The sequence below is a fragment of the Tetrao urogallus genome (assembly GCF_951394365.1).
Source record: "Tetrao urogallus genome assembly, chromosome: 23".
NCBI lineage: Eukaryota > Metazoa > Chordata > Aves > Galliformes > Phasianidae > Tetrao > Tetrao urogallus.
The window spans coordinates 2,420,948-2,445,887 of NC_136836.1; the positions used below are offsets into that span (position 1 = coordinate 2,420,948).

At 47.2% G+C, this 24,940-nt stretch overlaps 1 protein-coding gene across 1 annotated transcript in view; it reads right to left on the reverse strand.

Moving 5' to 3' along the window:
* Positions 1–432: 432 nt before the first annotated feature.
* The window catches only part of MAN1C1 (mannosidase alpha class 1C member 1), a gene marked incomplete at both ends in the record, with an annotated part of 41,191 nt that continues 16,683 nt past the window's right edge, over positions 433–24,940 (reverse strand). The window contains 10 exons of the mRNA XM_079545933.1: positions 433–556; positions 1,194–1,309; positions 2,068–2,240; positions 4,190–4,409; positions 4,559–4,674; positions 7,026–7,119; positions 8,604–8,727; positions 12,068–12,171; positions 14,261–14,341; positions 15,919–16,034. Coding sequence (XP_079402059.1) covers positions 433–556; positions 1,194–1,309; positions 2,068–2,240; positions 4,190–4,409; positions 4,559–4,674; positions 7,026–7,119; positions 8,604–8,727; positions 12,068–12,171; positions 14,261–14,341; positions 15,919–16,034 — 1,268 coding nt within the window. The remainder of the gene's footprint in view (positions 557–1,193; positions 1,310–2,067; positions 2,241–4,189; positions 4,410–4,558; positions 4,675–7,025; positions 7,120–8,603; positions 8,728–12,067; positions 12,172–14,260; positions 14,342–15,918; positions 16,035–24,940) is intronic.

Genomic DNA, 24,940 nt, shown 5'->3' on the forward strand with positions numbered 1-24,940 from the left:
GCACAGTCTATTGAAAACTGTTAATTAGAAAGGTGATAATTCCAACGGCATATAAAAGGCAAAAATGAAACAAAAAATGAGAGGAGGAGCGTGTGTGTGTTGTGGGGAAGTGTGTTCTATGGAAAACTTCCAGTCCTTTGGCCACTATAAAGCAAAGTCAGTGGATTTCATATAAATTCTCTGTAGAAAGGAATGTCTATGAACTGTGTTCAGTATGGCCCAGAATAAACATCTCATTATCAGGCTATTAGAGCTCCTCACAGAGGAAAATAAGGTGCTTACTTCATGGTTTCATCTTCCCAATAGAATACTGTCCGGAATTGGACTAGTGCCCCAAAATACCATTTCAGGAACAACACAAATTCCTTTAATGGAAAGGAAATGCAGTAACCTGCTGATGCTGTGGGAGCAGGGTGCTGGGCAATGGCCTCACTATTGCACGCTTGCTTTAGCTTTAAAGTTTGAGTGGTTGACTGGCAGGGGATGAGCCTCTGTGTTGAACACCCAGTCATCCAGAGACAGCACGTCATCTTCACAGAACAGAAGATAGAGGTACCTGCAGCCATCAGGGCAAGGGGAAGAAGATGGACACAAAGGCAGATTAAAAGGAGCTCAGGTGGGACGCTAAGCATGCGCAAGAGAGCCAGAATGCGATGGGGCTGCTGCTAGCCTCAGCTCCCAGAGTGCGTGGTGACAGCTTTCCTGACAGCCCACTTCACTCTCTTGCTGAAAGCTGCCATCCCCGGAGGAAGCACAGCAAAATGGTGCGAGCACCTGTGCTCAGCCACCCCACAAACGCTACCTCAAGCCACCACCAGAGGCAGATCTGCAGCAAAGGAACAGCAAACCCACGCCACAGTCAAACCTCCCCTTTGTGCAGGGCACTAACCTGACTGAGGGGACAGCTGCCACTTAAACCATCACAGCTTCCCACTCCTTTTAGAATAGCTCGAATGGCAGGAAGAATGGCAGGAAGAGTTCTTTAAACCTAGCACGTAAGAGTCCTGCAGACTGCCTCTAAAGCAATAGCTGGACATGAGGAAGCTACTAAAGCTCTGCCACACCCGTATCCTTGGCTCAAATTTCCCCACAGAAAGTTAAAAACTTTTCTTAATAGAGATTTATGCTGGCAAAATTGTCGATCTTGCAAGAACTGTGGTATTCTGACATGACCTTTGTGATACCAGACTTACTTCAGAGTCTCTGCAAGGAAAAAACTCTGTTGCATGTTGTCATGGGTTGGGACCGTGGTGTAAACATCTCGGATGCCAGAAAAACCAGCCTCTACTCTGCAGTGTTTTTCCAGAGCCTGAGAAAGGAAAAGAAATCTCAGTAACACGCGACAGCACGGACCAACACGTTAATCATGGGCTGCATTGAAAGCCCACTTCACAAATCAAATTCAGAGTTTGTAGCAGCTTCTGCCTGTCACTGAAGTTAGCTGGTGGTTACTCCAGCCTGCAGGAATAAAGCTAGCTCTAATGCAATAGCAAGAGAAACATAAACTGCCTGAGCTGGGTGACTGATTGACCTTGATATTACACACAACAAAAACAGATCTCAAGTGGCAACTCCAGCTGCTTGCAGAGTCTCTTTTCCAGGGCACCAGATGAATGATGGTTCTGCCACTGAAATGCAGTCCCTGCTACAACGCAGGGCACGAGTTAGGAAGAGGTGAAGGACTTTCTGGCTGGGAAGTTGTAGAGGAAAGAAGACAATAAGACAAAGGGCAAAGCCAGGTTTGCTGATTTTCCCTGGTGAACTCGAAACCAATGGTTCAGAGCACTCCAGATACAAGGCTGACTCCTTTTTGCAGAAAGCTGTCACATCAACATCATGTTTTGCTGGCTGCAGCACTCTTCTCCATGAACTTCTGCTGCTTTGACTGATTACATTCGCTACAACCAGCAAAGAAGCTGCACTGAATTGAGCTATTTTGCTTACTTCTGCCCCACTGCAAATGTTTCTCAGTCCCTCACGTTTTAAGTAACTTCTACTCTTTTTCCTGACTTGAAGGAGAGATTCTTGTCAGAATCCAGCAGCCTAAAGGGAGTTTCCCAGCCATACCTTCACGACCTCCCAGCCCCACTGCCTGTACTTGACATCGTGTGTCAGCCTCCACATGTACACGTAGCTTTCCACCACTTCTGGGCGCAGGATGTAGTAGCGCTCGCTGAGTCTGGTTGCCATGGCTTCGGTCCCAGCATCAAAACGAAAGGCTTCAGGGCCAAGTTTGGTATCTAAACAAAATCACACACAGTAATAATCAGTTTGAGCAAGCAAGTAAACAGACTTCAGGTGCTTTTATGCTGTTCAGGATGCAGACATTTGACTCGGGCTTGCGTGAGGTCAGTAGAGAAGATCAATCATGCCTGTGTACACGTGTCAGAGTTACTGCTCACAGTCTGGCTACCATTTAAGCTGAGGATGAAGTGTTTCTGAGGGTGAATACAACTGAAAAAGCAAAGACCTGGACCAGATTTGAGGGGAGAGAGCAGAGTTCACCACTGCAAACAAGTCAGGATCCAGGTGAGAGCATACAGAGAGGCTGAGCATTTCAAAGAGAAAAGTCAAACCCTGTGACTGGACCTGCCACCACTGAGACACTGATGCACTGCTCCCAGACTGGAGAGCTGTTGTTTCACAGTCACCAGTAGAGCAGATTGAGACACTGCAACTGCACTGGTGCATGGAAGCTATAAGGGGAAGCACCTGGGACCTGCAACCACTTTCTCTACCTTTCTTTCTTGTCTACTGACAGCCTTAGAAAAAGGACATCATGTGGATAGGGAAAGCTTAATCCATTTCAGCGATATTTCATGAATAAAACATTACAAGTACCTTGATTTTTTTCGAGTGCCCCTTATGCAAAGCTCTCAATCTCTCACAAACATCATCTACTATTCAAATCATGCCTTCAAGACCTACTTATATCATCATGCCACATCAGGCTTCTCTTGCTGCACCTACACACTTACCACATGGCTGTGTTTCAGGCAGTCATTTCATTTTTATACATACTTTGCACACTTTCTCTGGGCCCTCCTATCTACATGGGGATCTAATGGTGTCTGCTAGTTGTGCTGTTTGCTGAGAGCTGGTGCACAGACACTCTGCACACAATGAGCCCTGCAGAGATGACAGCACTGTAATCAGTGTGGGCAGGCCTGCCATTGTCCTTTTTATGCTGATGGATACTGTTAAAAGGTGAAAATTGGCTCCAGGCACTCACAGCCAGAGGATTTTTAGTTCGGGTGATTTGCTTTATTTCTCTAAGTGCTGGGGGGAAAAAAAAGACCACTAAAAAAAAAACAACCACCTGCCTTATTTGCAAATATAATTTCAGGTTAACCTAAAGCTTGTTAGGCAAGCGTGCCAGACCACAACTGCCAATACAGTCGTGCTGATTTGGTGGAACAATCTTTGCAAACAGTGCAGACAGGATGTGTTTGACAAGGTCTTGGAAAGGTGACTGCTGCTTTTCTGCCTGCAGGCTCAGAAGAGCTACAGAGATGCTTTCAAAGAAAGGAGTAGAGTCCAAAGCAAGCTTATCTTGCTGAAAGCCCTGTGGGCAGAAAATTTACCCAGTCTCTCATTCATTGCCAGTCACTGCTCTCCCAAAGCACTGACTGATAAGCACTCTGTGTAGGTGAAATACATTGTACTGGACTTGTGAAAATGAAAGACTTAACCAGTCTCTCCTTAAACAGCAGGGAAGGGATAAGTAATTTCATTTTTCCAGTTCCTATCAGCAGCTGCAGGTCTCCTGCTGGTCTTCTCAGCTGCTCTGCTCCATATACTGGGACACCTTGCAGTTAATCACTGTTAATCTCCTATTTTTGTTTGCACAGGGATGTGAAAGGATAGACTTGAACTGTAGTCTTGCTGGGAGAAGGTTAGTTCTGGGACTGTTCTGGGACTGTTCTGGGAGGCAGGCCTACAATTCAGCTCTGGCTTCATCTCCCAGCTCTGCCACAAGGGCACACATCTGTCTCTCCCTCTGCTCCAGCTGTCTGCTATGCAACATACAGTTTTCTCTTCTAGATAAAAAAAAGTGAAAATCAGAAGGAGGGAGGAAGATGTTGCTGATGCACCAAACTCTGCTGCAACCCTCTGCCACATGAAAACAGAGTCTCTCAAGCTGCAGACTCTTCCTTGCTAATGGTTTTCAGGCAGCCCACAGGTTTACCTGAGCGTGCGTAAGACTCATGACATGTGTTTGTAATTTCTGCAGCAAGATCCATGTAGTGTTGCTTCCTCTCTTCTCCACCATGCTCAGCTCCCAGTGCTATCATGCCCCCAGAGAAGCAAGCCAGGTGGCCCATTTTGTGGTCCAAGATGCCGCCCCTCCATTCGGCGATGTAGGTCAATCCTCCCGCAGATTTTTTGACCAAATGCTTTTCTATTGCCTAAGGAGATGAAAAGCAAGACCGTAGGAGACTCTGGATCGGGTGAGGAGTGAATATCAGATGAACCCAAAGACACACAACACTCAGCAGAAGCAATCTGATGGACGACGTCCCCCACCAAAGACCCAGCGCTCCAACCTGCTCCTTACCTCCAGTGCATCATCATACATCTTTTTTGCTTCAGAGTCCTTCTTGTCTGACATCAGCCACGATTTGATGAGATACTCATAAAAGCTGTCTCCAAGCCCTCCAATAGAGACATGGTCTGCGGTGGGAAAGCCAAAAAAGAGCTCGGGTTCAGGGCATGCAGTGCATAGCTGTGCTAACAAGAGCAAATAACCACATCCTAGTTGCTGTCTTTTTCTTTCCTCCTTTCCAGTTTTCTCAGAAGAGTTTGGACATCGCTTCTTAAGAAAGGAAGAAAGGTGGGAAGTGCAATCCAAAGAAAACCATTCCTTGCCTTTATAAAACATTTTACAAGTTCACCGAAGCCATTCGGATGCCATGTTTTCCAAGTTATTGGTACTACAACTTGGAGATACTTCTCGTTTATGAAGCAATCATCATAAATCCCCGTCCCATAAACAAAGTGCAATGGCAGGAACTGACAGACCTCTACCTACACAAAGCTGCCAGACTGCCTGCCTCAGGAAAAGGAGAGCACTTGTTAGATGAGCTATAGATGCCAGAAACGGGCTGCTGCAGGGACCTCCAGGTTCTGCCATTGGTATTCCTGTCTCATAGCTGGATGGGAAAGGCTGCTGAGCATTAAAACGATAGTGTCAGGTATAAGGATGTGCACAGGGTATTTTTCTTCTGGAAAACTCCAATTTTCAAGGCTACCTTGTTAGATGCTTTGACCTCAGCCGAGAGGACGCTAACAAACTGCACACTGACACAGGAAGGACAGCTGCAGGTTTCTGCCTGGCAGGGAACTGCTGGATTTATATCTTTAAACCACACCACAGAGGAAAAAGCAACAGCAATTCTCTGAAGCAGGCAAGAACTCCCCTTCTTAGAAGAACAAGAGAAATTGCCCCCCATGGACTGAACAGTCCCTGTTAATTAACTGTGTCTACCTCTGTGCCTGCACACTTCCTCATTTTAAATGTAAGCAGGTGCAGCAGAGTTTTGGAATTAGCTGCTCAGATTTTGATTTCTCCTTTTATTGTACACATCTGATGCCCCCAGGCTTGTTCTAACTGCTAAGTCCTGCCACTAGGAGAGATCAACAGCCACGCGTTTTCCTGACCTTAAAAGCAAACACGCCTCCCACAGTATGTCCAACGATCCATGGAATAATCCATAGCACAACAGTGAGATCAGGCACATGGATCCAGGAGGAAAAAAAAGAAACAAAAGAGGACAGAGTATTTACAAACAACGGCTGCACGGTGCGTCTCCAAAGAGATCTCTGTGATCTTAAGTGTGTCGCTATAAAACCACCAAAGCAGGAGCTCTGGTACATAATTACTTTCCATATGGCAGCAGCTCTGCCAGCGTTTCCCTCTGAGGCACCGTGCACAAACAAATCCTTCCTTTCAGCAGGGGACTGCGCCCTGATATCCTGAAGGTAACAACTGCAGGTACAGCACTGCCTCTTCATGTAGGGTTGCTGCTCAGCCAGGTCAAAGATTCGCCTCTTAAGAAAATCACTGCAATTCCAAGAAAAACATCTTCCTGCAAAGAGCTTTAATGATGAGAGAAAATGAGAGTCTGGCACCTACAGGGAACATCTCTGTGGCAGACAGCAGCTGCCTCCCCACTTTGGCCCTAATCTATCTTGCATCAGCAACGTTGTAGATGCAGAAGAGGCTGATTAGCCTTTTCTCTCACTGGAATATGAATTCAGACCACAAATGTCACATTATGAGCAACAGCCACAGCAGTCTGTGCTGTAAGCTGCCCCCATGACGTGAAAGCCTAAGAGAATGAACACCCATACTCATTTTGTGCAAGTTTCCATCCCCAGAAAGAAATAATCAGAGGCTACTTCTAATAAGCTCTGAGCACCAGCAGGCAATGGACCCATCTGTATGACAGTAAGGAACAGGAGTTCAGAACAGCGAGGCCAAATTCGCAGACAGAAATAGAGTTAGTGGTAGAAAAGATTAATCCTGAGTATCAAGCTGAGTATTTTAGACATCTGAATTAAAAGCACAGCTCTTCAGTTTCCCAAGGATTCAATCATGATGAGTTATGGCAACAGCAGATCGAAGAGGCAGGCACTCCTCCTCTCAGCACCAACGAATAGCAGGCATTAGGGCTGCTTCTGGGGAGGTGTCACATCAGCTGTTGGGAATAGCACAAAGGAAGCAGCACTGCAGGGGTGAAGTAGAAGACTGGAAATTGGTTTCTCAGGTGCAACATCTCACAGCAGCTCTGCAGAGACGAATGTGGAGGGAAAGCTGAACTGCTTTGGAATGAGTGGGAAGATCAATCCTTGGGACAAACACAGAAGCCTATTTTCTTTCTTCACAGACGGATCTGGTTTAACAAGACAGCTGCACTCACTCAAGATACTTTGCTGGGACACTGCTCAGCCAATCTCTGACCCTGACCATCGCTTCCTAAAACAGAATGCACAGACCAAAATGAGCACAAACTGATACCTACGCTGCACCCAGTTCCCCGTCACTGGGCTGAGAAAGTTGGGATAAAGGCCCTGTGGTTTCTCCACCCTTTTCAGGACTTTACGGATGTTGAGCACCTAGGAGAGATCAGAGACAGGAACCGTGTTACTTCTCTGCTGGAAAGAAACAATGTCAGTAGTTCTCACCATCGCTGAGAGTTCTGCCACTCACCAGTGTCACCCTTGGCTGAACACAGCCCACAGCACTGCAAACCATGCAAGCAGAACCTCATGATGTGGTTCTGCAGTGAGAGACCTTCCTGCTGCACTCCTCAGTGCTGTCCAGTTCTGTGGGATTCTAACAGTGGTCCTACAAACCCTGCAAGGCCCCAGTTCTGCAACCATCAGAAGCAGTTTCCCAGCACTGGGTCAGAAAGAATCCCAAAGGAAATGGATGGGAGGTGGAAGGTGATTTCATTTTTCAAGACACAAATGGACAGGAGCAGCAGGGATGAGTGACTCACACAGTACTTACATTCACCATGTGGTCACTCCATGAGATGAGCTGGTGCCTTCAGTTTCAACAACCAACAGCCCCTTTTATATGCTCGAGAAGTTTTACACTCCAAAGCCTCTCTTGGCTTCACCCCAATTAAATCCAACAAGCCTTTCCCATAAGGGACATCATTAAATGAGAAGCAGCATAAATATTCTACTAAAGCCCACAGAGCAGCTAATATGCTCTATAAACCTTTTATAAAATCAGACAATCTGTGTGTAAAAGCTGGCTGCAGACTGCAGTTGATGCTTCCAACCAAGTCGTCAGGCTGCATATTTACTGAATTTTTGTAGCACGGTGTTTGAATAAAGACACAGATGGATTTCATTCCTGCTAAAATCACACAAGTCTCAAGCTGCAAATTAATGAGTTGATCTGTTTCTCTGAAGTCATTTCCCACAGGATGAGCTGTTTGAGCCCCTATCATCCTACGTTTTCTCTCTCAGAGGGTATAAAGATGAATGGCTCACAATCTCTGTAGCACACAGCAGACATGGGCAGCTCAGGGGAGTCCAATAGAAAAGTTCTGTCCTTACAACTCCACGGGCGTAAGAGACAAAGAGGAAAACATGTTACACTGGGGACAGTGGCTTGGTTTGGCTCAAAATACCACAGTTTGAACCTGGAATACAGATGCAATTCTGGCTGTCAGTGTCACATCTTCTTGCACTCGTGTGTTCAGTGCTCACTTCTCCCTGCCTTACAGGTAATGGAAAGAGGCAGATGAAGGGGCTGGCAGCAAATGTAAATGCTCAGAGGAAACATTGGGGTTAATGCCTTACAGAGCCAATTGGTGCGATGGACCCACGAGAAGAGCTCTTAGTGACCCTTTTAGGGAGCTGGTGCATAGGATGCTCTGAGTCTTGTCACCTTTGCACCCTGCAGGATAGAGGTTTCCAAACTCACGTCCCACTCTGGAAGGTTTCTGCTCTGCAAGCTGTATTGGTGTTGGGAAGAGGGGAGAGCTGCCATGCTCCCTGCTGCAGGCAAACCAAAGTGCTGCTCTACTCCAACCCTGCCCCACAAGGATGAAGTTTCCAACGATGGGGTTGGGAGTACTTGCCTTTTCTGCAAACACTGGGTTGCCAGAGAGCTCGGTGAGGTGCAGGAATTCTAAGTGCAAGGTACCAAATTCTGCTAAGATGCTGCTTCCGGCAGATGCCCAACCCCAACTCCAACTCATGCCGCTGCAAGGAGAGAAAAGGAAGCCTTCAGTGCCAGGAAAACACAGACAAAGCCTGAGGTCACCCCGCTGCCCCAGTGCAAACCACACCTTTCCTTCTTGTACTCCACTGCCCCAGACTGCAGCTCTGCACCTCTCTGAAAGCTGCACAGACCCTGAAGGTGACCTCACGGCCCATGGGTCAAAATAGCCTCTGCAGGTTCTTGCTGAGGGAAGTGTGGCTGAGCTACCTCAGAAGCAGCATGGCTTTTATTTTCACTGCTCTTTGCAAGAACTGCTTGTGGTTGGTACAGATGAGGCAGCACATTTCCAGTGTTTCTGGGGGAGAGCAGCAGATAGCATCTAAAAGCCAGGCTATGAAAACAGAAGTGCTTATGTTGTTTACGAGAGGCTAAAACCAACGATCTTTCTGAGGCAAAAAAGGTTTCTCCTCCATGTCATGTAAAGAAAACCATTCCAGGTCCAGAGCAGTTTGTTTCACCTCCAGGCAAAAAAAGCTATTAGATAAGCAATATGCTCCCAGCTTCAGGCAGCTCAGTCACTCACTGCCACCCATCAGGCTTCCCTCTGGAGGGTCAGGATGCTCTATGACCAATTTTTGCTTTGAAGACATCACGGCTAAAATGGGTACCCCAATAACATCAGGTATTAATGGATGAAAGCGTTTGTGGATGGGCTGAAAGGCTCAGAGTTCTGCCCAGAGTAACACTGGTGTGAGGGACATGTTGGAAACTGCTGGACCTGGCAGTGCTGTCCCTAGGATGAGTGTTCTAATGAGTGTACTAAGTGATCCCTAATTGCTTGGTGTTCTCTTATGTATCACCAATTTCTGCACTGAAGGCAGACTGTAACAAATACAACCTCACGAGCAAACTGCTTCCTGAGCTAGTTGAGAGTTCAGAAGCAGCTGAATGAGGCTGTGTTAATTGCAACAGCAGCTCTCTGGGATCACAGTGGCTGACAACCCTCCCCTGGGAACTTCCACCCAAAAAAATGCAGCAAGCCACTGCCTGCAGGGACCCTGCTGCCAAGAATCCAAGCTCTGGGTGACAAATCACAGTAAAACTCAGGGAGAAGTGGTCTGGAGGAAGCAGAGTATGTCTGCTATTTGCCCTGGGGTTAAAGAACAGCCTAAAAATGACCCCGTGCAGGAAAACATTTTTTCAGCATTAGACTAGACAAACTGGATCTTCATACGTGCCCTATTTTACAGCATCTCAGAAGAAACCACCTTTTCAAGGATCCTCATCTGCAAGACAAAGGAAGGTGCTTCTTCAGCCCCTTTTCCTTAAACACTGCCCAGTGCAGCAACACCAAAAGCGACTGTACCATCTTCCCTCAATTCAAAGCAGCAAAAGTGTGCCAAGCCAAAAGAGAGACCAGGAGAGGAGGGAGATGAGGAAGGATTTGGGAACGCAGAGAGCTTAGGGAAGCTGTGAAGAAGAGGAGCCAGGGAGCTGGAACAGGAGAGAAATCAAAGCATAACACACAGTGCAGAACAGCAGCTTTTAGAAGATGATGTACTCCAGGAGCTGGCAGACAACGTGGCAATCATGCCAGGATGTAAACCAATATCCTCTATGGGATACGATACTGAAGCCCGTGTGAAAACACATGGCCATAGGGAAACCCAGCACTGGGGAGGGGACAAGAGGAAAATGCCCTGTGAGGTGTAGGAACAGAGAAAGGCAGCTCGCTACAGGAAGAGGGGATGGAGATATCTTTCTATCTGGGTCCTCAAAAATTGACTTAAAGCCAACTTTTGTTTGTTTCACATTTCTGAACACCGTTCCTACCCACCTATGAAAGCTACCACCAACAAAAGCCTACACATGCTACAAGACCTGTGCTTTCGAGCTGATGAGATCTCTGCAATTAGGATCTGCTTGGAGATGTCGTACTGGTGAGGCAATCCCTTCTTGCCAAACTCTTCTGGGCTCTGGCTTGGCCCTGACACTCGGGTTCTCACAGCATCACTTCTTTGCTCAGTTTCCATTTCCCCACGCTATCTCAAACTGAATAACTCCCTCATGGCCTCTGGCTGTTCATTACGTTCCAGCACTAGTAGGACAACAGATTTAGCTCACGTCATCCTTACTGCTGAATCACTTGTCACTCCAAGCCCTCACAGCAGATTCGTAGCCCTGATGCCAGAGCTCATGCCAGTAACATGGCGGATTGCAGGCTCGGTTTCATTCTTATTTTCTCTGCACTTAGAAAAGGTCATCAGCAAAACATTTGGGGAATGTCTAGCCAGACACAGATGGTTTCAATTGTCTTCACAAAGGGCACGGGAGGATTTGGCATTTCTGTGAAAGGTTAGTCTATGCCGAGTCCTTATCAGTTACAGAAGAAGCAAAATGTCTCTTCTGTAAAAAGAGACCAAGTCCTGGTGGCAGTGGATTGAATTTTCAGTAGAACGACATGCAGATGGAACAACCACAGGGTGACAGTGGGATTTAAGCAATGGATCACCACGAGCCAAACATCTGACAGTCTTGCACTTCACAGATGGGAGCCAAACAGGAGATCTGGGCTGAGAGATGAGTAACGATTTTCATGGCTGCTGTTCTGAGTTTTGCAAGAGGGGAGGATGAAAGGTTTTGTTAACCCACATTTCCTGCTGTCTGTGCCTCAGCTGGCATGCAGCTTTTAGCCAGGGGAATTTGTCAGTAGGCATCAAGAACCAATGAGCCCTTATTGGCAGGGAACAATGTCTGCTGGTGGGAATCAGAGACTGGGAGTCTAGCCTGCAAGTTTGCCTCTCTTTTCCAAGCGTCCTTCAACAAGCCATTTAACCCAGTTCTCCTAAAGCTCCCCTCCAGCAGGAGGCCACCACCTACCTGAAATCAAATGCTGTGGCAAATCAAATGCTGTTGAAGGCTACACACCTGGCTGAGTGCTGCCAGCAGGGAGAGAAGCAGAGGATCAGTATCTCCGCCCTTTCTAGCAGCAAAAAAGTCAGTCAGTCCCATCCTGTTTCTTTCCAAATCTCTCCAAAAACTGAACCTGGATAAATTCATATGCATCTGATTGGGTACACTGCAAAACAGACTACAAATAACCTTTCAAAGAAAATGAGAATGAAGAAAATGCTACTGCAGCAGGGAGGCCTGCCAAGAATTAGAGGAAGAAACTGTGGATAGTCCAACATTAATAAAACACAGCTGGCTTGGAGTCACCTGCAATCTCTGCCAAGGCACTTCTTGGTTCTGAGCTGGCAAAACAAATGACCTCGAAGAATCTGCACTAGAGGGGGGGGCAGCTCTGAGAAAGTGCTGCTGCTCCTGCTTGGGTGCTGGTCTTTTACATTCAATACTAAAATGACATGCTTGTAAGGACACGTGTCTTGCCTGCCCAGATTTATGACGCCACGTGGGATACCAGTGGGAGTGTTAAAAGCTGGCAGAAGTTTCTCTCCGAGTTCCAGAGCTTTACTCTTGAACACCTGTTAAGAGAAAAAGAGAGGATCAGTGTCTGATGGACTGCTCACGAACACCAGTCACCTTGGATTCTTTTAAGCCCACCTGTTCAAACTAACCATTATAATAAACTAACAGCACTGTACACCATACAGCTCTACCACTTCACTCACAGATCCACTGCGTGACGGATTTGAACCAAAAGTGGATGGACTCAGCTGTCTACTGAAATATCCTCCAAAAAATCCGTTCTCGAGTCACCTGCCAAACCCTCAAGCTGTATGAGAGCACACAGAATGCCCCAAATACCCAGCAACAAATTTCAGTGATCTGAACTGACCCAAAGGCTGTTCTTTTGGGACAAATCCCATGATTTTCCCGGTGTGGAAGTGCACACTGAATTAAAATCAAAATACATCTTTCTAGGGTGAAGCCCTGTCAGATTTACAACATGTTTGTCTACCTGTTGTTAACTCTAGATACAAAAAACACAATTTCCAAGGATCAATCTTTAGCTTGCAACTCAGTTCCATGAGGGATTCATAGTTCTATGGCTAAGCTGTTCCCTTCCCATTCATAATGCCTGAGTTTTTGAGCTTTCAAATCAAATTACAGCTTATGGTGCCTTGCAGCACGAAATCATCATACATAATTATTTTGGAACAAACTGCTGTAAGCACTAATCTTTGCTCCAGAGCTTAGTCCAGATCAAGAGAAGCTTGTAGGTGACTTAAGAGATAAAACAGAAGCCTTTTACCTCTACCCCCCTCCTGTATCAGCCCAAGCTGTCACAGTAATTCCAAGAAAGAAGGAATTTACTGCTCCAAAATTACAGCACTGAGGAAACCTGAGCTCTCTTGGGGGCTATCAGCTTACTGATGTGCTTACAAGGAAGTAGGGATTTGATTCAGAAGTCAAAGCCAGAAGACAGGGACTTGCATTTTGCCAGGCTGAACCTGGTGTGTGTACCGCAGGTGCTGCCCTGGCTGCATTCCCAGAGGTCACTGCTGGAGTTCTACAGTTTAACATGGTTTCTTTTTGCTGTTGACCTGAAGCCTGCTGAAGCTGTGACTGGGCATGGCCTTGAGTGAGGGCACGAGAGAGTTTGGGCACTTTGAGAGTTTGCCCAGACAGGAATTACAGACAGAAGTCATTCCTGAAAGTCATTTAAATGCAACCCAATTAACAGTGTGGCTGCAAGGATCAATGGTGCCACTTTGCAGTGATGAACCGCCCCATCCTACTGAAACACAGTCAGCATATGGCACAAGAGCTAAACTCTCATTTAATAGCCAGTCTTACAGCTCTTTCACTCACAAAACTCCCCCCATGGAACAGAATTGTTGCTTCCTTAAGACTTCGGGAGCAAAGCAATGACCTCTTAATCTCCCTACAGCCAGATGTAAAATTCCAGTCTGGTTGTATTACAAAACAGATTACAGCACTAAGTCCTCGCCTCTGTCAGGATTGAGAGAAAGAAGGGAAGTGGAAGTGAGAGCCTCCTGCTTTAACCAGCACTGCAGGAGGAAGGCAGCACCCACGAATGGCCGCTCCACCACAGCACAATGTGGGCTCAGCCCCCAGCACACACCTGCTGGGCACCAGCACACTGCATGGAGCTGCACCACTGTCACAAGAGCTGGCAGAACACAGGAACCCTGCCTGGCAGCTTGACAGGCCCTCCTTCCCTGTGTCCCAAGGCACTTCATCTGACAAATAAATGCTGCAGACTGTTCAGACAAAGTTTGGAGCAATTGCCACTGACCAGTTGCCTTCCTTTGGTTGGAGCAGGACTCGGAGTGATGTTTGATGTAATACTGCCCACTTTAGAATACAAAGGAACAACAATAAACACACCATCACTGCAAGTGGCATTTCAGTGGGGAGCAACGTACCCAAACTGCTCACCAACAAAAACAGGAAAAGTCTGTGCAAATGAGCCATTCAAAGCAATTACACGAGAATTAAATATGAGTGGCGTTTCAATATACACAAAAACAACAGGTTTAGCCTGCTGTTATGGTGAGATCATCCGGTGCTCAGAGAAAAGCTGCTGGAGAAACCTTTCAGTTCAGTCTTGCTAACAGTGTGATACACAGAGCTGCTGGCACAAACCTCTTCTCCAGTTAAGTAGTACGCAGCCAGCAGTCCTCCGATGTAGCGGATGTTCACCTCGAACAAGGATGCTTCTCCATTCTGAAAACACAAAACGATACACCTGACTGCCAAGGCCACACACAGAAACAGCAGCTGAGGTGAGCAGACTGCAGGCAGATCCCCAAGTCTCCCAGTCCTACTGCAGCACACCTTCCCATCTCAATGCACTTTGTTCGCTCTACAGCGATAGCAGGAGCCCAAGGGGAAGAGAAGCACCCAAACTGCCCATTCATCTCCTGCTAACAATATCTAAACCAGTTAAGGAGGATTTATTGTCCAGCCATTCAACTCTGTCTTGGATTACACTTTGCAAAACTCTACCAGAGGTGTTTTAAAGAACAAACTGCACAGCCACGTGGAAGAACGCTCTCTACTTTTTGGTGAAGACTGCATTGCATTCAATAGACTGAAGCACTTCCTGCACAAGGAAGGTTCTGTCATTCAAGGACTCAGCCCAGTTTGCAGGATCAGAAAGGCCCACAGTGTGCATGCAGTCTTGGGCATGCTTAGGGAGAGACAAACTGCACGACAGCCAACTGCACCAGAGACAGCAGACAGAGATGGATACGGTTCACTGAATCAATCACTCAAGAGCCACTCACCTGGAACAAGTGTTGCTCTACCCACCCAACCGACGATCAGCAAATGTCAGAAGGACTGCATTCAAAACAGAACACGGGCTCCCAGCTGGTCGGTCTGCGTGATAAATGATTCCTACCCACATGCAAATGCGTAAAGCCGCAAAACGGAAAGATGTTTTGCCAACACAGCACTTTCAGTGAGCAGGGCAAAGTGAAGGGACACCCAGCCCTGTGCACCAGGCTGTTCCCTCTGCAGGCTACAAACCAGAGCAAACGCTCCCTCGAGATGACACCTGAAATGGCAGGAGGCAGTGCAGGGCACCCAGTCTCCAACTGGGCCTTGGGAGTCCCTGCCTCACTCTCTGGGACTGTCAGAGCCACTTGCACAGAACAATTTTGAATTAACCTCTCTGCTCCTCTCTGCTGGGCTTTCTGACACCACCAATCAACCCTCAGCATTCATCCTTGTCTCTGCAGATCAGCCTATTCCACAGACTAAGATTAAAAGCTTTTATGAGATCCAGATGAATTATTTCCCAGTTGATTTTGTCCCTTGTTTATCGATTTAGTAACGCTGAGAGCATCCACCCGATTTATCAAATGCAGTCTTCCTTTTATGAACATGTGAGAATGCCAGTCGTGCCCACCCACATGATGAGGCAGCTGCATGCATTTTTTCTCCGTGGCAGACAACGAAGCTGGCATTCAAACAGAAAAGCTGGAGCTGTGGTTTGATTTGAACACTCTCTGTATTCCACTGATGAGATTCCATCAGCTCTCCCGGGAATCACAGAATGGTTTGGGTTGGAAAGGACAGCAGTGATCGTCTATGGAGCTCGCTCCAAAAGTAGTGCCCCCTTCAAAGCTCCCCTCCTCAAATTGGGGTTGGACACGATGATCTCTGGAGGTCCCTTCCAACCCCTACAATTCTGTGATTCTGTGAAATGACTCTTAAAAAGGCTCTGCAATTAGAACTGGCCAAACACGCACCGAGGCTTCTGTGATGCAGACGGGCACTCCCAGCAATTGACTCACCACATTCAAGTCAAAACTCTTCTCCACCCATGTTTTTGCTTCTTGGAATTCCTCCTCCAGTTCCATGATGTACAGAGTATCTAAGGCATCTACCACCGTAGCTCCTCGAAGACCTCCTGCAGTGCAAGCAGAACAGTGTGATGAAAGCGCTCTTTTTTTGTCTCTACATGATTCTGCAGGAGCTGAGACAAGCAGGCGCTCCTAGTCCCAGCAATGGGGATCTCTGGATGGGACCCAGAGTGACCACAGCCTCGGCTGAGATCTTCTGGGAGGACCTGTGAGCTCTGCCACCCAAAAGATATTGCTCTGAGAAGTCAACTTTCAAAGGCCTGATCCTGTTCAGAAATAACCTCCAAAGAACAGCTCATGATCCATACTCTAAACATCAGTCATGGCTGCAACCCTTGGACTTGTTTCTCAGCTCGTCTCAGACAAAACGTTCAGGCAATTCCAATTCTAACCTTTGCTCAGCTGCAAACCCCAATACAGCCTCTTCCTAATTCGGTCCTAAGCACAGCCCTCTTCTGAGGAAAAAGAACCACATTTGCACTGTGCAGGAGCACCAGGACGGGACTCTGATCACTGTGTCCTGATGCAGTGTTCATTATCCAGGGCACAAAGTACTTTTCCACCACATCACAACCCAGGGTTTCCCATTAGCACAACATGCGAACCACAGCCTGAGCTGTGGGTGCCTCTGGGGATGACAGAGGACATGGAAGACAGCAGTTTGCTGTCTTTGAAGCTTTGCTGTCATCCCGCCGTGGGTGCAGTGCAGCAGGGCCATAGCATGGTGATGTTTTGATTTGGCTCCCATCAGCTCCTTTGTCTGCCTACCTGACTTTAAAACACCACCCCGCATTCTGCCAGCAATCCCAGCCTGCCCACACCAGGCTGGCACTTCTGCAACACCTTCAGTTCTACTTCAGCTGTAGTTTTGTTTGAGAAAAAACCCAACTAAGGAACGACTGCAGAGAAGAGAGGAAGGCAAAGGTGAGGCATGTCATAAATCTTAAGTATTTGGCTTTTCTCACTAAAAAGTGACGGTGTCTGATATACATCACACCCTCACCCAAAGAAGGGCTCAGACCCTCCCATCTCTTGCAGGGCTCATTTATGCTTTCAGCACTCGTATCCTGTGCAAAAGGCATCCTTGCCTTATTTTGTTGATGTTACAAGCCTGCAGTTTTGACACTTTTCAGCCAGTCAGCACATCATTGCTTTAATAAAAACCCAACCAAGACTTCACTGCTCAGCTACCGATTGCTGGATTTCGGACGCTGTCTGCATGAAAAAAAACAGGGACTGTGGAGAAGAGATGAAGGCAGTCTCTAGAAATCCATTTATTCCTACCAGGCTTGCAAAATGTTCATCTAACTGAAGCTATCTTCCAGCATGCAATAGATGGAATCAAATAGCCACTACATCAACTGATGGTTACGAAAAAAGTCAACTGAGCTGAGGTTTGCGTGGTGTGTTTTCCAAAAGCAGCAATGAGAGCATTGCTGCAGTCAGAGCTCTCTTTATCAACTGTAATGCTTCTTCAGTATTAATGATTATGTCTTCATATACATATATATATTTATATATCAAGGAGAGAAACAGCATGGACACAAGCAAAATGTTTCACAAAGAGAAGGAAGGGCAATAGTGCCGGAGGCACAGCCTGTTACTGCGACCATTCCAATAACACTAATTGGGTCTGTTTAATTTGATGATATTCCTTCCAGGTCTCTGCTTGGACTTTGTTTCATCAGATCACGACAGAGCTCATGACACAGTGTCCAATGGCTGGGGCTGCACTCAGCTGCCCAAGGGCAGCGCTGCACACGTCCTGGCACGGTTGTTAGATCACACACACAGCCATTGGTAATGGCAGGGATATTTGCCTGCCGTGCTGATTACTTTGAGAGATGTTAAAAAAGAATCCCCTTTCACGATCTATACAATGCAATGCAATGGATATAACCAAAGGGGAAGCGGGTTTGGAAGGAGGAGGAATCAAAACCCAGCATCACTTCTGACTTTTGCTGACACTTCCCTGCCCAGCAGCCGCTTCCACCCTCATTGCACTCCTGCTGAGAGGGTTCTGAAGCACAAACCCTCACATGCAAACCTCACAAAGGTGCCCAGAAAAGGTAGCAGTGACATTTAACAAGACTCTGTGTCTGAGTTTCTGTCTGCCTCTATGAATCTCCTGTGTGCCAATAAAATCCTCCCACCCTGCTGATCCTGCTGCACAGCTGGCTCAGAGCAGAGCTACACCTTGCTTGGAAGAGGCAGGTCACAGCACAGCTGGTGGCCAGCAGGACAGCATGTGCCCAGCAGACAAAGCTCTGGGATCCTCATGAGCTCCTACATTGCTGCATGAGAGTGCATGGCCATCGTGAATGGGGAGGAGGAAGCTTTTGGTGAGGACCAAGGGAAAACTGGGAGCTCAGGCAGAACAAGGTGAGGCTTGCATGGAGATCACGGTATTTTTAACTGAAGGACTTTGCAGTATGGCAGCAAGCACCAGGGGCTCTGCCTGAAGCTCCATCTGTGGGAGAATGCAGCAGCTCATGGAAGCAACACAGACATTCATCTCTGCGGCCCCTCAGACTGAAGGAGGTCCCGTACCACCGCGTCCCAAGCTGCGAGCATTCGCTCTTTTATGCACGAGAAGAAAGGAGACAGCCATGTATGCAACAAGGCTGCTCTGTTCCCACTCCCACCCACCCAGGGCGATCACCATCCATCCCCTCACTTGTGAGCACTGCCACAGCAATCACGAACAAACGTTACATTAATTAACATAACGCCTGTGAAAGGTGCAGAATGGAGCGTGCTGCAGAGAGAAGGAGGCATTGTATGTCCCCCCTGGAGCCTCTGTGGGAACACACTGTGATGTCAGCCAAAGAAGCCAGACTGTTCAACTGACACTATCTCAGAGGGGCCTTTGAAACCACCCATAAAGCCCACAGCAGCTCCTCCTAATTTGAGGTCCATCAGCTGAATAGAAGGCCTCAGGATCCCCTGCTCCCACTCTATCCCTGACTCCTTTCTGGTGTCTGCTAGCTCAGGTACCCATTAAAGCCACCAGCAGCAGGAGTCTGCAGGACAAAGCACGCTCCCAAAGGTTCGCTATGAGGTTCAACACACACTCAGCAGACCAGAAGGGCGATGCTTTGGAAGACGTGCATCAAATCTCAATAAACACGGTCCCCTGGCACATGCACAGGTTTCACCCACTTGCACATCTCACAGCCCTGCTCCTTTTTCAGGCTCCCAGCAAGCCCCTGTGGGGAGGAGAAAAGGAAACAACACCCTTCTCCATGTGTAGTTTAAAGGGAGGCCATAAGAGGCAGTCAGAGGTGGGGAACACCAGCCCACCACCTGCCAAGCATGCAAAGACCAATTACAACCTGAAAAGCACTGCAAAGCACCAAGCTGGGACTTACACCAACGGTGGGAACTCAACTGCTGTTGCATCTGTGAACCTCCTTACAGCTACCCATCATCAGCAAATCAAACCCACCAACTCCTGCACAAAGTGAAACACACCCACAACAGAAACTTCACGTTTGATCATGAGCAGATTAATGAGGATTTACATCTGACTTGGTGAAGCTTTCAAAAATCACCAGTTCCACATGTGTAATCCAACGGAAGCGACCACATCCCACCTGCCTGTGCTTACCAACCATGGGACTGCTGCTGGTTGTGCTGGGATAGGTCCAAGTGCTGCTCTCACACCACAGGAGAGCTGCTCCATTACAAAGAGGGCAGGATTAAAGTTTTTAAGAGGCAAGACAACCCACTGTACAGAAGGCAAAGAATCACCTCCTGTCAGCAAACCGTACCCTTGGTTTTTCTCTCCTTCGGCCTCACTGCAAGCTATGCAGAACAGAACACAGTCACATCAGAGACAGCCACCAGTTTTTATACAGCTTCTTGCAGCCAAGGTGAAAACCTTCAGCTCAGAACAACCTCAGTCTCCACTTCTGCAGCCTACAGTGCAAGGTGAAGCACACAGCACTGCACAGATTTAACAGCAACTTTGTGACCAAGGAGCAGAGAGCAAAGGACAAAAGCCAGGGAAGAGGGTCAGAAGTGGATTCCGAAGAAAGAAAAATGACAAACAGACTGCAGAGCACTTGCAAAAGCATCCAGGATATTTTCAGTGCATTCCCTGAGCACCAGGAAACAAACAGCAGTTCTGACTGAGTTCAGAAAGTGGTTCACCTTCCCTGGCTGTGCTGCTGCTCCATCACTTCCACCCACCAAAGCGCTGCCTGTAAGTGAGGCAACCTCTCAGCTTGCAGGTGTTGGACCCTGAGCCTCACACCATCTTGTCAGCTGCCATCCCAAAAAAGCCCCACTGCACACCTGTAAGTGGGAGCAGGGCCTGCGGCCTATGGCTGCTCTAACAAGGTGTCAGTGACTCACTGACAAGGGAAAAGAGGATCCTGAGGCAACAGAGTGACTCACCAGCAACAAAGCATGATTCATTCACCTCCATCCTTCCTCAAAGACTCTGTGTTAAGCAGAATGGACAACAGCAGGCCCAAGGAGAAGAGACAGTTGGTGCAGCAGCTAACATTTCAGGATCTCTCTCCAGAATCGCATAAAACATTCCTGCATGCTCTCCTCCCCAGGGGATTCCCAGCTCCAAAGAGCTCTCCTAGCTGATGGACACCGCTTTGCAGTTGCACATTCAGGGGGTCAGACAGCAGCCACTAGCCCAACCAAGTGGTGGTGTGGTCCAATGGGGCATACAGGAAAGCTGAGTAGGGGCTTCTTTTTCAGGGAACGTAAGGATGGAACAGAAGATAATGAATTAAAAGTAAAACCAGGTTGGATGGGGTCGTGGGCAGCCTGATCGAGTGGAAGGCGTCCCTGCCAGGGGCAGAGCAGAAGCAGGTTAAGGTTTCTTCCAACCCAAACCATGCTACAGTCACACTACTGTTACGAACTGCCACAGAGACAGATGGAAGCCCCAGATAACCTCAGCATCACAGCCACCCAGGAGGCAGTGCCAATGCACCAAGACACTACAGCAAGCCAAGAAGCTGAAGAACATTGTCTCTAAAGTGCTGGAGCCCAGGGGGCCCTGCCATGCCATGTGGCACATCATTCGTTATGAAACTTCTCAGCAAAGAAAAATCAGCTCCTTCATTTCCAACAAAGCCATTTACAATTATATATATCCATACAGGAATGCATTGTGCCAATGCTTGAAATGAAAGGTACAAATCATGAAGAAGCCATCGTACTTCACCCTGCATACAGCAGAGTTGTGTAAGGGCTACAGGACAGAGTGTCAAAAAGCTTTCTGCTAATTTTAATCACCGAGTTTGCAAGTGAAAGGCAAGAGCAAGAGGGGATGGAACTCAGATCAGTGCAACGCAGACCCAGATCGAAAACGAAAGGCCCCGACTCCCACTGTTCCCATGTCACATCACATTTGTCAGAACAAAAATTAGTGCTGAAATCTTGTTAGGAATAAAAATTAGGATGCAGCTCTTACCAAGTATGACAAACCTGTTAACTATTCAGGCACAGAAGACTCCAGTCATTAGTGGCTATTTATTTCCACCTCTCGGAGAGTTGGCAACACAGGGCAAAACAGGGCAAAACAAGAACGAAAAATACTGAGATCTCTTCTTCTCATCATGCTGGTGGTGAAGGCTTCAAAAGATTGAACCAGCTTTGATTAACATCAGTGCCTTGTTAAAACAGCAGTCTGACAAGCGCTGGTCTCTGAGCGCTCCTTTTCTCGTTCCCTTTGGTTCTTTTTGAACATTTCTACTGCTTGGAGACCAGACTCAACATCTGACATCCATGTGGAGGTTTGTGGTGGCAGGGAGCTGTGGCCACACAGCATCACAAAGGATGGAGAAGACCTCTAAGATTCCCCAGTCCAACCATCCATCGACCACCACCATCCCCTCCCTAAACCACATCCCTCACTCACTACAACATCTTGAGCACCTCCAGGGATGCTGACTCCCCACAACACAGCTTCTGGATTGTGGACAATGGCAGAATTTCTGGGGGAACCTTCATGCAAGCTTCTACACATCTCAAGGTGATCTCAGCAACAAGATCCACGGTGAACAGCTCCTTGAAAACATGCTCTGCAGTGCACATTTACCAGTCCTCTCTGTGGGATGCTCTGGATCAGACAAAATGAATGGTTGGAAGCCTGGTCCTTCTGAGGTATTGATCTGTATTTAGGTCAGCGCTCCCTACCCGCTCTGGACCACTCTCATTATCCACTGTTATTTTTTAACCTGTAAACCTGATAGCTGTAACACAGAGTAACTTTATTTTCTTTCAGGTGAACTAAATCTGAGCAACAAGGAAGCAGCAAAGAGAGAGAAAGGGGACATGAAATTAGTTCAAGAATTAGAAATGATCTGTTCCTTAGCAGCACCAGCTTAAAAATGAAAGGTTCTTCAGGCCTTCAGACAACCTCATCTTTCTTTGCTTTCCAAATAAGGCGCTGCACCTGGACTTCACAGAAAGGAGGAGAAGAAAATAAAGGTGTTTGGCATGAAAATGAATTGCTCATCACTGTAATGGTCCTTCAGGTAGTTACTTCCTCCAGTGGAAAGAATGACATAGTAAGCATCTATTGCCAACTGATCATTAAGCATTTAATACCTGGCAGCACCCAGTTTAATATTTTTCCCCCGATTTCTCCAAGCACTTTTTGACATTTAGTGATCCTCCACCAACAGGTGACATCCCATCATCAGGCAACACCAAATTCCCCAGTGCTCAAATCAAACTGTGTGTGCTTGAGAGTGCCACAGAGCAAGAAGTGGTTTGCCTGAGCCTCAGGAATATAATTCTCAATTCAGAAGAGCTACTGCAAATCCACTCTCTGTGTGTATTCAGTTTCCCATGGCACAGATTCTATTGCAGGCAGACTAAGTTGGCTACACAGAGCTCAGTGGAAAATGGAAAGCAATACTTGCTCAAATGCTCCTTTGGGAAAAGAGGTTTTCTCCTTTGTTTTGGTTGTTGGTGAGCCGGCAGGGATTGTTGTGGGGAAAAAGAGGTAATTTGACAAGCAAGGAGAAATTCTGGGTAAAACAGTTCAAAGAGGTGAAAGGGAAGATGACAGCAGCAATACCAGTGGGCAAAAACACTGTTGCTCTCTTCTCTTCTGGATGTTTGAAATTAATTTCAGGCTGATTAAAGGTAACCTGATTATGTGTTATTGATTGCTTTGTCATATACCTCCTTGAGGACATGCATCATTTACATGAGGGGCCCCAACAGGCCTATTAAAATAAACACACACATTCTACCTGCAACTATTATCCATGAACTTTGAGAGATATAGGCAGCAGTTAATGAGCAGAGGCCACTAATTGATGTTAGAATTCAAAGGTGAGACACTTCATTATAATAAAGGAGAAGGTGCCCTTCTACCTTCCCATCACACAGCCCAGAAAGCATCTATGGCCAAAGCACTGTGACAACACAAGAGGAGATGGTCAGAGGTAAGACAAGGCAGCACTTTCCCTCAGCAGATGAGACTCATCCTGGAGAGGCTCTGCAAAACAGACACTGCCTTTATGTAAGGCTCTGAAATCTTACAGTTTGGGTTTTCACACACAGCCCAGGTGAACAACCATCACTTCCCATGGTGTGCTCACAGAAACGCTCTGGCCCTTAACAAAGTCCAGTTGTGAGAGCACGCTTCAGAGAGATAAGAAATTGCCTCTTGTTTCAAACTTGGGTTTAAAAGGATTACTTATGCTGTTCACTATGAAACTGAATGGAAGGATCTGCACCTGGACACCTGCTTTCAGACCAGATACAGTGAAGCTCTCATTACTGGTCATGAGTTGAGCTAGGTGAGCAAGATCTAGATACATACTGTTTGTGAATGCAGTGGGTCTGGAGAATGCACATGGTCCATTACCACATCCAGGCTGATGAGCAGAAACACACAAAGCCATTTCAACTTGGAACTAACTGTCCATATTCCTTTCTCCTCCCATTAGGGGAAAGTCACACCAAGAAGACTGCAGCTGAAGGGCTCCAAATGCTCGTCAGTGTCTTACAGAACAGGATTATGTTTCAAGATAGCCCTGAAAACTGGGAAAATCTTCTGAAATAACCAGGATGCCATCCGACTGGAACACAAAGTATCTCACCCAGAGGGAAGAACAAAGCCTAAGGAATAAATGGTTAGACAGCACTCTGCAAAGAACGATGCCAGGACTACAGCAAATAACAAATTCAGCTCAAGTCAACGTTGTAATGTTGCAAAAGGAACAAGCCTCACCTCAGGATGGGTAACTGGTGTTTGCTGCAAGTGATGTGTGGAAGGGCTCTTACACTCCATGCTGGTGGAGCCTCAGCTAGAACAGAATCCAGGTCAAGAAACACAGGGGCTCATGTGGAGAGTTTGGAGGGAAGCAAAAAGCAGGAGAGCAGGGTCAGACGCCAGCAGGGGTCTTAAAACCAAAGCATAGGGGTAGAATGGCTCTACTGAGTTCCCAACAGCTGGTATCTTAGGAATGGCTTGAGAAGGGAAAGACTGAATGTTCCTTTTCAGTCTGTGATTACTCACTAAGGTGGATGGGAATTGCAGGTGAGCAGGAAACCTCGTGAAGGTGCCCTCCTGGAGATGCACCAAAGAGATGCTGAAGAAAGGAAGTGCTACACAGAATGCTTTCTGATCCACGCAAACCCCCAAAGCTATCTTAGTGACACAGCACACTGCAGTACAATTCTGGATGTACACAGAAGTCAGGAAATTAAAAGGGCTGGTTCCCACAGCAACCAGGATGCAGCCTGCCAAGAGAGAAGGAATGTTCCAGCCTAGTCAGAAAGTGATAATTTTAACACCCACATGGGGCAGCTTCCACTTCCAGGTGCCTGAAGGAGGGCCTCAATGAGGGCAATGCAAGTTCTCTGCTCTCACCTGTAGGGAAAAGCTTGATCCTTAGTTTCCTTGAGCCCCTGCTTTCAGGACACAGCACAGATTGGAGTTCAGAAATCAAGGTATGACACAGAG